The sequence below is a fragment of the Macaca thibetana genome, chromosome 13, assembly GCF_024542745.1.
Source record: "Macaca thibetana thibetana isolate TM-01 chromosome 13, ASM2454274v1, whole genome shotgun sequence".
Classification (NCBI taxonomy): domain Eukaryota; kingdom Metazoa; phylum Chordata; class Mammalia; order Primates; family Cercopithecidae; genus Macaca; species Macaca thibetana.
In genome coordinates this window covers 60976447-60989925 of record NC_065590.1, presented here as the reverse complement: position 1 = coordinate 60989925, position 13479 = coordinate 60976447, and the positions used below count along the sequence as shown (strand labels likewise).

The 13479-nt window shown below is 45.5% G+C and overlaps 1 protein-coding gene across 2 annotated transcripts in view; it reads left to right on the top strand.

The window, feature by feature from the left end:
- The window catches only part of PRKCE (protein kinase C epsilon), a 539420-nt gene that overhangs the window by 491615 nt on the left and 34326 nt on the right, over positions 1-13479 (top strand). For both annotated transcript variants that reach the window (XM_050754093.1, XM_050754094.1), the window contains exons 12-13: positions 5183-5321; positions 11074-11262. In XM_050754093.1, coding sequence (XP_050610050.1) covers positions 5183-5321; positions 11074-11262 — 328 coding nt within the window. The remainder of the gene's footprint in view (positions 1-5182; positions 5322-11073; positions 11263-13479) is intronic.

The window sequence follows — 13479 nt, the reverse complement described above, 5'->3', positions numbered from 1 at the left end:
CTATGTGCCTGGCTTAAAAAATAGAAAGTAAATGTTCTCTTACAAAGGAAGAAAGTGAGAATAGATATTGGGACAACCAGCAATCTGCCATAAAATGTCATAAGAAATTTACAAGATCTATATGAGAGAATTTTAAAATGCTTCTAAGGGACACAGATGACATGACAATGGAAAGACACAAAGTATTATTGGATAAGAAGGGAAGACTCAACATCATAAAAATATCAACTCTCCCTAAGTTAATTTATAACTTCACACATATTCACAATAAAGACATCACCAGGATTGTGTTTTAACTAGACAAATGATTCTAAAGTTCATATGGAAAAATAAACAGGAATGGCCAGGAAATTTTGAAAAATAATATGTAGACTGGTACTACCGAGTGTTAAAAGGCATTATAAACCTGCAATAATTAAAAGAGTGTGGTATAGAGTGACATTGTAGAATAAAAGGTACAGGAAAAATCCAAGTGCATGAGAGGATTTAGTACTAGTATTTGTTGATGAAGGTGGTATTTCAATCAGTGAGGAAAAGTGACCTATTCTGCATATGGTATTGAGACAACTTACTAAGTTTCTGAAAACAAGTGAAGTTGGATATCTATCACACATCTTTTATCAGAGCAAGTCCCAAATATATCAAAGACTTACATTTATCAAATGAAAACATAAAAGTACTAGGAGGAACCTTGGGAGAATACTTTTATAACTTTGAAATGGGTAAAGCCTTTCAAATTAAGACTTAAAATCCAAACCCATGTTATAAAACATCAATTCAATTACATAAAAATAAATAATATTGGCATGACAAAACCACCATAAGCAATGCCAAAAGTCAGACAAAAAACTGGGATGTTTGCAATTCTTATCTTACTGTATGCCCTTTCATGCTTGAAGTTTGTTTCCTAATATAGAAAGAGCTCCTAAAAATCGATAAAAAACAAACACCACAAAAGAAAAATGGGCAACAATTCATGGAAAAAAAATACAGATCTCTTTTGAATATATGAAAATATGCTCAAACTTACAGAGAAACTTAATAATATAATGAGATATTGTTTTCACCTATCAAACTACCAAAACTTGATAATATACCATGTTGGCAAGGATGTGGGAAGCAGGCACTGTCATATGTTGCTGATGGAAGTATAAATTGTTCTGCCTCCAAGAAGGGCAGTTTGGCGACATCCATCAAAATTCACATTCTTGTAGTACCTGATTCAGAAATTTCTTTTCTAGGAAATGTGTACAGTTACCTTCACACATGTGTGAAATGTCCTATGTAGACGGTTATTCACAGCAGCATTGTTTGATAGCATATGCTAGAAGTATCCTAAATGTCCCCCAATAAATACAGTGGAGTATTATGTAGCCACAATAAAGAATTAGAAGGCTCTTTAAGTGCCAAGACAGAAAGAGCTTCAATATATATTAAGTGCAAAAGATAAAGTCCCAAAGAACGTGTACAGTATAGTTAAATGAGGGGAAATGAATATATAATCATATTTTCTCATTTATATATAAAGTATGATCAAGAGAATATACAGGGCATGAATAAGAAGAAATCGCCTGTAGAGAGAGAAAAGGGTGTCAGGGAATGGATGCAGGAGGGAGAATTTTTACTGCATGCCCTTTCATACTTTTTGGTTTTTTGAACACATGAATGTATTACCTATTGAAGAAAAATTGAACGAAACTGTAAATAGATAAATGAGTATAGGCTAGTCACATTGGCTCACATATTAGGAAAGAAATTTTGCTGGGTTTCCCCCCTTCTATTAAAAAAATGACCCCCCTCTTTAAAAAATGTCCTATTCCTCAAAAGTACCCTGGCCTTGCATTTGAGGACCGAGTACACAGGGACTAATATCTGGGCAGTTGTCCCTCTTTGCAAAGCTGTCAGTCTCCAGCAAGTTTGATGAGTACTTGCTACCTGCCTGACCATGTCCCCTGAACACTGAACACCATGGGAACCCTCAGGAGAATAGACAGCCTGCCCGGTTCTGCCTGCCAGCAGGACCCCAAAGTAAGCAAGGCTGGGAAACCATTATTCCCAATCTTCCTCCCCAGGAGTGTCTACAGGCCCCTAGCAAAGAGGCAGCACTGAAAACATACAGCCAGGAGACTCCTGGGGCAGGAATAAGGAGTGGAAATTCAGAGATCCTGGGGTAGCAGTGCTGGTAAGAAAACCATGAAGGAATCTCTTAGGGAAAGACTAGCTCTTTCTCTTCCTACCACCTTCCACCTCCACTGCATCTTGCCCCTACCCCCACCCCTGAGCCATCATAGGCACTGAGCTTCCCTGAGCCATCCCATCCACTGAAACCCCACTCATGAACTGCTTGCCACTGAGAGCCCAGTGCCAGGCAAGTTTAGTCCCAGAGGTGTGAGCTCTTTTCTTTATAATGGAACTGAAGACCCCCCAGAGAAATAGGAAGTCCTGGCAATGGCCCTTCTGGGTCCCGGAAGTCTTTGGACCCACTCTAACTTTTTCTGTCATTAAGGAAAGGAACGTAAGTCCCTAACTCTTCCTGGACTTGGTTTTACATGGACAGTTAGAGTTTTCAAGAAATACAGAGGGGTAATTGGAGGAAGTGACCAGGGGCAGGCTTCAGGCCTCAGTGGCAAGACAGCAGGAGGAAGCATTTTGGCCAGGGCCTCCCCTAGTCACAGCCAAGGGCAGCTGCTGCGTGCTGCCTGCAGACCATGCTTGGCTGTGGCAGCCACCCTGGACCACATTTCTCCTGGGGAGAAGAAAGGGTAGAAAGCAAAGGGAGGGTAAGCTTCTGGGGCCAGTGCAGGGGCAGGCAAAGAAGAGCAGGAGCTGGGGAGCAGTGAGGCCTTCCTCCTCCTTTGCCCCGCCTGAGGCAACCCCGGGCAGAAGGAAAGGCGGAGCCTCGCAGCCTGAGTCAGAAAAGGGGCAAAGTTCAAGCTGGCTTGGAATCTTCTGAATCCACTCAATTTATGCAAAATTAGAAGAAGTCCTTCCTCGGACATAACAAAGGCTTTGAAAAGAGTGCTTAGGGGGTGGCACTTGGGGTATTTTATGAAGTTGGGCTTGGTGACTGGCATTAGAGGAAGTCAACCAATGTGAAGGCAGGAGGGCAGAGGAGCGCGGCACATGGGGACAAGGATGCTGGCTTGCAGGGCAGATCCACCAAGCCTTCACCACCTGTAATCACCTAACTTCTTCTGGCTTCCATTGACTTATTTCTGTAAGGGTAGTTGCCACGTGTGCTTGTTCTAGCTCACAGTACTGTGCAATGGAACTGTTTAATGGAATTCACAGTGCTGAGCGTGGACCGTGAACTGCGAGGTGCTTCCCACACATAAAGAAGCATCATTGTTGTTCCTTTTTCAATTAGTATCACCATTGTGCTGATCGTGTGTGCCATGGGGGTTGGCAGCACTGGATACTACAAAATAGAGGAAATAGAGGGGCATGTGACTCAGTGGGGCCCCAGCTGTCAGCTTCTCAAGGACTCGGACATTTGCAAGTAGGCAGACAGTTCACCCGGTTCCCTTGAACTTGGTTCCTTCATGAAGAAAGTGAGTGTGACAATGTTAAAGACCTTCTACTTTACACACATCATCAGTCCTTCAAATAAGCCTACAAGCAGGAGCGTGTCATTCTGATTCACCAGATAAGGTCACAGACCAGCAAGGTGACTTTACCAGGACAAGGCTGCAACCAGTGCTACAAACTCAGGCCCTGAGTCCCAACCCAGTATTTGTCTCACTGATCCATCACCCATAGCCAGAGCTGGGCCTTGACCACACACAGTGGCCAGGGTCGGGGTGAGGGAACCCTGGTCCCAGGGGCTCAGCTTGGTTGGGCTCACTGTTCTTTCTGTAGTTCATGAGCATTTGCTTAGAGCAGCACATTTTATATGCTCTTTTCTCTCAAGAAGTCCCAGCTGTAAGCAGAAACGGGGTCATGGGTACAATGCAGGCAGGTCCTAAAGTGCTTCCTGCCCCACCTTTGCGCTCAGGCCTGGATCCCCGGCAATGACCGGAGTTCACATCTTGACACCAGCAGGCCCCCCTGCTTTCTGTGTGCAGAGGAATGGGCCTTATTTGCAAGACCCGTCACCCTCCATCCCAGAATGGCTGTTGCGGGGAGCCCAGGGTGGAGACCACAATGCAGTCTGTGTTCTTCTACGGGATCAGGCTTGCAGGTTCCAGGCATGGTGGCAGGGAATTCTTACCTAGAACCCCAAAGTGTAAAACAGGCCCCAAGGGAGCTGCACTGCTCAAGACTGGCATGCCCCTATGGCTCTTGCTTGCCGCACAGAACCACGTGGGCTCTGTGGGTCCAGGTGATTATAAGCAATGTGCTTGCCTTCCTGCCTCCAGACCTTTCCCCCACCCAGCCTGCTGGCCCCTAGGAAAGAGATCTTACAAATGCGTTGTGCTCATGCAGGCAGGATGCTTATTGCTGTTAGCATGCATTTCAAATTCTTTTTCCTAGCATTCCAGGCTCTTTGAGCAAAACATTCCTGTCTTGCTTCACCATTCACTGCGGCCCAATTCTCTGGCCTCCTCACTACCTTTTGCATCAGGTAAATTGGCCTTCTCCTCTCTCCCATCTTCTCTCCTCACAGTGTATCCGACCCTTACCTCCTAGCCAAGTTTCTCTTGAGGGGCGCTATTTCCTGGAGGCCCTCACTGCCTGCACTAGCTGTTTGTGGTCTCCCGCTCTGACACACAGTAGCTCGCTTGGTGCTCTATAAAGTAGCGCCTGACTCTTAGGTGGTTTTATCTGTTTCATTGATGTCTCTATGTGTCATGCAGGGACCCCCAGCTGATCCCCATGGTTAGTTCATGAGGGACAGGGGTAGATGCTTCTTTCTTTCACAGCAGGGTCTGATTAATATGAATATGGGTGCATAGCAGGGCTTCCATATATACCTACTGACTTAGATCTATGAAACCACAGCAGTTGATATATTCCTGGGGTTACGGAAGTTCCTCCCTCTTGCTGAAGAAAGTGGAGGTGCCATTAGGGGCTGACTAACGTGAGAGATAGCCCCTGGACTCAGATGGGTTTCAAGAAATGCAAGCTTCTTTCAGGACTTTTTTTCTGGAGATTTCCCTAAGATATGCACATACCTTCAACTCAAGAAGATTATATTGGGGTGAGTGGCATATTGACAATATGATTCTGGCCTATCTTGCAGGGATTTGAAACTGGACAACATCCTTCTGGATGCAGAAGGTCACTGTAAGCTGGCTGACTTTGGGATGTGCAAGGAAGGGATTCTGAATGGTGTGACGACCACCACCTTCTGTGGGACTCCTGACTACATAGCTCCCGAGGTAAGACCTGTGTGCAAAGGTTCACCTCCTCCTGGTGCCAGGACCGAGGCTGGGGTCCAAACCCATGCACTGGGGTCATCTAGTGGTACTGGGGGAAGGCTCTGGAAAACCAGGATGGATTCTAGGGAGGAGGGAGAAAAGAGAAGGTAAGAAGTTTGCTGATTGATGTCTGTCAAGAAGTCCTAGTGTTGGGGAGATGATGAGTGAAATGAGAGTAACAGGCTATTTCCCAAACCTGGGCAAGTTCTCATTGAACATCTCTTCCCATCCTAGTCCAATAAATCTTTGACCAAGAGAAATTTGTTGACTTTTATTATTGTTTTCATGTCTTTAAAATCAGAATAGGGTGGGCACAGTGACTCACGTCTGTAATCCCAGCACTTTGGGAGGCCAAGGCAGGCAGATCACTTGAGTCCAGGAGTTCAAGACCAGCCTGGGCAACATGGTGAAACTCTGTCTATACAAAAAATACAATAATTAGCCTGGCATAGTGGTGCAAACCTGTAGTCCCAGCTACTCGGGAGGCTGAGGTGAAAGGATCAATTGAGCCCAGAAGGTTGAGGCTATAGTGAGCCATAATTGCACCATTGCTCTCCAGCCTGGGTGACAGAGCAAGACCCTGTCTCAATTTAAAAAAAAAAAAAAAAGTAAAAAATAAAATCAGAATAAAGGAGCATTACTGATCACGGGAGCACTTCACTTTATCAGCTATAATTTACTAACAGTAAAACCAGGAACTGTTTGCCATTTCCCGCATAGTGGCAGCTGTACGCTGTGGGTACACAGGATGGAGCAGGAAGAGGAGAGTGACTGCACCTCATTGTATACAGATATCAGAGATATTCACTGTGGCCCATTCCAATAGGTCGCCTTTCGTGAAAGTTGTTTGGGATGTTTTGCTCGGCATGAAGTGTTTGTTTGCCTTATTCCTGCCCAAACTGAGAGATACCTGGTGTGATATGATTCAGGTTTAAGACATGGCCTGTCATAGACAATCAAAATGATCTTCATGGTTCTGAGACATGTAAGATAGGAAAGAAGTACCAATCCCCACTAACATCGCCCATGGCGGATCAGATAGGTATTAGCCCATTCAGAGCTCATTTCTTTCAGTGGGCATTGTTAGAGCACCTGCTAGGCACAAAGCAATGTGGGGATAAAGAAATCACTGAGACACTTGTCCTATTCTAAAGAAACTTTTGGTCTAAAGGGAGTGACAGATAAGTAAACAACTAATTAAGCAGAATAAATAGGCACATAAAACAAGATGGTATCCTCAGGGATCAGGAAAGGCTTCTTGGAGCACCTGGTGGATGAATTGAGTTGTAAAGAATGAGGATTTCCTTTGACGGAAGGGATGGGGAGGGTATTCCTGAAAACAACAGGACTGGAACGGGGGCAGGACAGGAAAGGAGGTTCAATGTCCCTGGGCCCTGGATCCTTTGAGGGTAGGGTCTGTGTTTCTAATCTGGGTACTGCCAGGATCCAGCACACAAATCAGGCTCTTATAGAAAGGTTTGTTAAAAAATGAGAACTTATGACCTTCCACCATGAGCAAAGGCCAAGGGACAAAAACATCTTGGGCTTTTCCAGGACAGTTAAAAAGTGTAGCTAGATCATAGGGTTTCCTGGTACTCATTGTAATGAATGAGATTGGGATAAAGACCCAAGGAATGTGGCTTTGATCCTGTAGTATCTGTGGACCCACTCAGGGTTCCAGTGGAGGAGGGTCCTAGTCAGATCCATCCCAGGAGGAAGGCAGGCCACAGCCATGCAGATCAGAAGGCAGGGAGTGAGGGACTGACGGTCAGGAGGCTTCACAGACCAGACAAGACAGGGGAGGCCTGAGGAACATCTCGAAGTGAAGGTGATGAGTAATAGGTGGTTTCCCTTTAGAACTTTTATCTTCTAAGAGATCTGAAGAGTAGGGATTTCAGTCTCTCTGCGAGTGTATTCCCTTAGCAAGAACACTAGGAATTCAACCTTCAAGGAGCAATAAATGAAAGTGAGAGCTTTCAACAGGGAACTGCTTTTCTCATCTTCTTCATTCATTCTTCATTGTCAGAATACTCAGTTCCAGTTCCTCTGTAAGTTGATGCCAGAGTCTAACAGTTGACAGCCCATGGTTTAGTTAAGGACCCAACCCAAGACAGAACGTTCGCTTTATGATGAACAAAACAGCCACTCAGCTTTCATGAAAAGCAATCCATTGATGAGACTCACAATGAACAACTCTGATCTCTGTTCACAATGAAGCACAGACACTCTTCCTTCCTGCTCTAGCCTTTGTGCCCACTATGCAGAAACATCTCTGCACTGGCAATGACAATCCCTGGTCTTGCTGTAGGCAAATTACAGCTGATAAAGGTACTGCTGCCTTCATCGAGGGCTACTGGGAAGATTAAATGAGATTATGCCTCTAAAGCATTAGCCCAGTGCCCGGCCCACAGGGAGTGCTGGCTAAATGGTGGCTTCATTGTTATCATCATTGTTGGGTTGTGTGATGGGATAGGAAACACAATCCTGAGAATTGAGTCTTGAGTCCAGACTTGTCCACAAATGCACACATGTGACCTTGATGAAGTCACAAAATGTTTTTGAGTCTCAGGTTTCTCATCTTTCAAAGGAGCCATAACTCCTGCCCTACCTACCTCATCAAGCTGCTTTGAGAATCTGAGATTAGAGCATGGAAATGCTTGAGAAAGCAGAAGCCTCTATTCAAATGGGAGAGGTGATAAGCTGCTGAGCTAACCTCAAAACCAGAGACACCTTCGGAGGCAGGAGCTCTGCCCCAAGGCTTCTCTTCCTACCACATGGTATGCCCCGTGGCACCCCCTCTGCTTTCTCCACTCCCAGCCCCTGCTCCCCAGGAAGTGGCCACCAGCCTTTGGTAATGGCATCATCAGGCCCAACGCCTTCTCCCTTCTCCCCAGCTCTGACACACTTGAGGGGTTGGCTGCCACTCCAGGTGCCTTCCCGTGGCATGGAAGCCTTGCCCTTCTGCCCAGATCCATTGCCGACAGTTAAGTAGGAAGCAGATAATTAGAGCCAAGCCTTAAAGGAATCTTACAAAAGATGCCACCCAGAACGAGAAGGTTGTGGAAGGGGCCTGGAGCGGGGTGGCAGGGTGGCTCTGCAGTTTCCACAGCACCATCCAGTCTCAGCACACACAAGCCACCTTCTCCCCACCCCTTGAAGGCACAGAACCCAGCTGCCTCCCTCCGAGAAGCTGGAGGGCGGCCACTGTAGCACCCAGTGTGCCCTGAGCCCGGGAGAGAAGGGAGCATGCCCGGTAGATACACACAGTGGCCATGCATGCTAGCCAGTCACAAAATGTTGACTGTCTCCTGGATGATAGAACAGGCTGGCCACAGCAATGGGCTCAGGAGCATGTTACAGCTCCTACCCTCTGGTACCTTTTAGTTGCACTGGGGAGACAGTTGGCCATGAAAAAATAACACAACGCAGTGGTATGTGGAAAGTGAGAAAGTGCCTGCAACTCGTAGGGACAGGCAGGGGTCTTAAGTTGGGCGCTGTGTCTTTCCAGGGTGAGGGAGGAGTTGGCATTGGCTTTGGAGCACAGAAGAATCGCTGGCTCCTCCGGACAGTGGAGCCCATGGCTCTGACCTTACAGCTCGAGGAACACTAACCACTGGGCTTAGACCAAAGGTATTAGCTAAAACGATTACCAGACCCAAGTAATGTAGAGTTGGCTGCATTTGCTCACATTCCTTTTCATTCCAAATTCAGAAGATTCCTAAACTGTGAGTGTTTTAACTGTTTCTAAATGTTTCTTCTATCCAAATCTGTCTAGTTAATCCTAAGCAATTTGTAATCTCTAGAAGGGTATTTTGAGTAGACCACAGAAAGTCCAGATACTTGAATTCAGCCTCCTCTTCCCTGGCCACCATGAAATCTGAGAACTAAATTGGAGCCTTGTCCCCAGCCTGAGACATTATCTGCCCAAGGTGTCCTATGGGCTGGAATGATGAGGCATGAACTTTACCTTGTTTTTCAGGGTCCTCAAAGTGTTCCCCCTTTCAGGACATGCACACCAACCTTATTTCTCCTTCACTTTTTGAAATTCTTTATAGAATTATGGACCTGGATAGGCCATCTCATCCACCCTCCTGTTCTGGGCAGAGCCATGCCTAATCCTACTCTAATAAGAAGAGAAAATAATTGTGGAATGGGAATATCACTTCATGATCTCTTCCTTGTAGAGGGGACAGCTCAGCATTTATTTTTCCTCTGAGCCAAACACATCATTGACCTGCTACATATTTTATTTATATATGTTATATTTTAAAGGCATACTGTAAAATACAAAGCTCTCTATAGCTGAAAGGTGATATTAAATTCTAGTCTTTTCTATTGGATCTCGTCTCCATATATATATGATATATATGTATGAATATATATGTGTGTGTGTATATATATACACATCATTGACTTGCTACATATTTATATGTGTGTGTGTATCATGTATTTATGACATATGTGTATGGAGAGCAGACCAAATAGAATAGCCAATCAGAAAAGATCCTTTTTTTTTTTTTTTTTTTTTTTTTTGGAGATAGGGTCTCACTCTGTTACCCAGGCTGAAGTGCAGTAGCGTGATTATGACTCACTACAGCCTCAACTTCCCGGACTCAAGTGATTTTTCCACCTCAGCCTTCTGAGTAGGTGAGACTACAGACATACCACCATGCCCAGCTAATTTTTTTTTTTTTTTTTTTTTTTTTTTTAAGAGACAGGGTCTTACCATATTGCCCAAGCTGGTCTCGAATTCCTGGACTCAAGTGATCCTCCCACCTCAGCCTCCCAAAGTGCTAGGATTACAGGTGTGAGCCACTGCGCCCAGCCAGAAAAGATGTCTTGTATTCAGTAGCATCATGTCATACATGCATTTAATCTGAGTGAATTTGACTCTACACCTTTGGCTAGAGGAAAAAAGAGAGACAGAGAGCATAGATAAGACAAGTGACTGTTGTCAAAGGCAAAATGTACCAATCAAGGAGATGGTTTGATTCTGGCTATTACAATAGGGGGTTCATTAGTGAAAGTGGCCCCAAAGGAAAGGAAGGGGGCCTAGGGTTTCGTAGAGGCAAAGCAGGGGATTCCTCAGTGTATCTTATGGGAATCATGATGAACAATAGAGATGGGTTTTTTCTTAGAATATGCAAGAGTATAGTAGTCCTTTATAGGTAGACCGTGACAGGGTGGGGAGACTTATTCATTGCAGTTTCCTCTCCAGAAGCACAGGGCTCAGGTAAATTCAGTGTTGCACCATTTAAAGAAGACCTCTGCTCACCTTTCCACTCAGGCAGTGAGCTGTGCCCTGCACTGTGTGTGAGATGGGAGACGTGACCTCGCTGCACTCTGAGTCACTTACAGCTCACTCGTTCTCTCAGTCTGCATTGTGCTCCCCTGACCCTGATTTTAGTGTCAAAATATGCAGTTTTTTCAAATGTGGCCCTCATGCCAGTCAGGAACTTTCTCTGGTGCTCATGTTCCCATTGGAAGACAGACTGTCGATATTGACTTTGGAAAGACGATAGCCGGCCCCCAACATAGTGCCTCCAAACTCAGCTGCCACTGAATTTGCTGATTTAGAACTTCACATGGACTAGGACTCAATGGTAGGGAGGAGTGAGTTAAAATTGAAGTCCTTCCCACGGGCGTTCGTAGCACGGGTGTCACTGGGGTGGGGGCCTTTGATGGTGCCTGACATTGCCGGTTTCCTGAACAGATCCTGCAGGAGTTGGAGTACGGCCCCTCCGTGGACTGGTGGGCCCTGGGGGTGCTGATGTACGAGATGATGGCTGGACAACCTCCCTTTGAGGCCGACAACGAGGACGACCTATTTGAGTCCATCCTCCATGACGACGTGCTGTACCCGGTGTGGCTCAGCAAGGAGGCGGTCAGCATCTTGAAAGCTGTGAGTCCCTGCCCCTCACCCATGGCTGTGCTCTCCTGGGCTCCTCCCCTACACACACACACACACACACACACACACACACACACACACTCCCTTCTCCCTTTCTCTGTCCAGCTTTCTCCCTCCCACTTCTGCTCATCACCATGGAATGGGAAGGACTAAGGGCAGTTGCCACTGGGAGTTCAGGCACAGTGCAGAGGGCTGCTGCCAAGAGAATGGGGCCTGAGATGACTTGCTCTTCTGGTGGGAAAAGGAGCACATGTCTGTGCTTCCTGAGATGAGGCACTGTTTACATCTGTGTCCTCCAGCCTTTCAGAGGGAACAGAAGCAACTCAACTTTGCTGACATCACCTCTGCCACTTCCGTCACTTCCTTACCTGTGGCCTGTCTTCATCAGGGACCTGTGAGGGAGAACAGAGAGGAGGGGACGGAGGGTGGGCACTGCCCAACTGTGTCCATGACAGCATCGCTGTGGCTCAAGAGCCAATCAGAAAAGATCTGGTCCACTGGAAATTCATGCAGTCCCGCTGGATGTAGACACATAATACAGAGACAGACTCTGCCCTAGGAATCATCCCTCACATGGGAAAACCCCTTATGCTTTCTCAGCACAGCCATCTCTACGATGTAACAATGCTTGTACTGTGTCAAGTGAGTGATGTTACCTGTACCCTTTTGAAATCCGTGAAAGCTGAGGTGCAGGGAAGTTAAGCAAGAAGTCTGCCCAAGGTCACCCCTCTGAGCTAAGACAGGACGAGGGTGACAGCCCAGGGACCATGACTTCCAGAACTTGGCTTCTTCCATGCATCCGAATGCCCCAAAATTCAGTCGTTTGCACATTGTAGTCACAAAATTTGCTATCTTCAAGTGTCTTCTGCACTATTAGTTGCTTTTCTTGTTCTTTTAATCAACTTCCAATATTTACCTGATTATATGTATTTTACGAAGAATTTTTTTTTTTTTCTTTTTTGAGACAGAGTCTCGCTGAGATGGCCAGGCTGCATCGTAGTGGTGCTCTCTTGGCTCACTGCAACCTCCTCCTCCCGGGTTCAAGTGATTCTCCTGCCTCAGCCTCCTGAGTAGCTGGGATTACAGGCACCTGCCATCATGCCTGGCTAATTTTTGTATTTTTAGTAGTGACGGAGTTTTACCATATTGGCCAGGCTGGTCTTGAACTCCTGACCTCAGGTGATCTGAGCGTCCCAAAGTGCTGGCATTACAGACATGAACCACCATGCCCAGCCTGTATTTTACAAAGAAATTTTATACCATTATCATAGGTAGAAAATCAGTATCCCTTGCCATAATGAATTAATGTAATTTTTTTCGAGATGGATTCTTGCTCTGTGGCCCAGGCTGGAGTGCAGTGGCGTGATCTCAGCTCACTGCAACTTCCGCCTCTCAGGTTCAAGAGATTCTCCTGCCTTAGCCTCCCGAGTAGCTGGGATTACAGGCACACACCACCACGCCCAGCTAATTTTTGTATTTTTAGTAGAGATGGGGTTTCGCCATGTTGGCCAGGCTGGTTCCTAACTCCTGACATCATGATCCACCCACCTCAGCTTCCCAAAGTGCTGGGATTATAGGCGTGAACTACCATGCCCTGCCTAATGTAAATTATTGTATACAAATTTTTGAAAGATCTAAAATCATTTTGTAGGTATCTGAGGATGCATGTACCATGTTTTAGAAAATTCCACATCAGAACATGTTACCCTTTTCTGTAGTTTTTTTTTCTCCTTCCTTTCCTTTTTCCTTTGCCTCATTCCGTCTTTCCCCTCTGCTCTTACTCTTCTCCCTCTCTCTTTCATTCGTTCATTCAATAAACTACTATCTATTGAGCGCTTCCAACATGCCAGGCATGGTGCTAGATGCCGAATAAGTATTGGTGAGCCCTGGTCTCTGCCTTGTGAAGTTTCCAATCCAGTGAGATTATTTGTTATTTTTAATAAATTAAAAATATATCAATATGTAGCCACAATTGGGATAAGAGAAGTGAAGGAGGCAAATAGAGTATGTTCATTCATGCATTCATTTATTAAACAAATATTTATTGAGCATCTAGTAATGACTATTTTATTCATTTATTCCATAAATATTTATTGGCAGGCATTATGCCAGGCACTGGAGATACAAAGAACACAGTCCCTGCTAACAGACTAGTGAATAAATGAACAGACAAATGACTGTATATTATACTCAATGGTAACAAGTGCA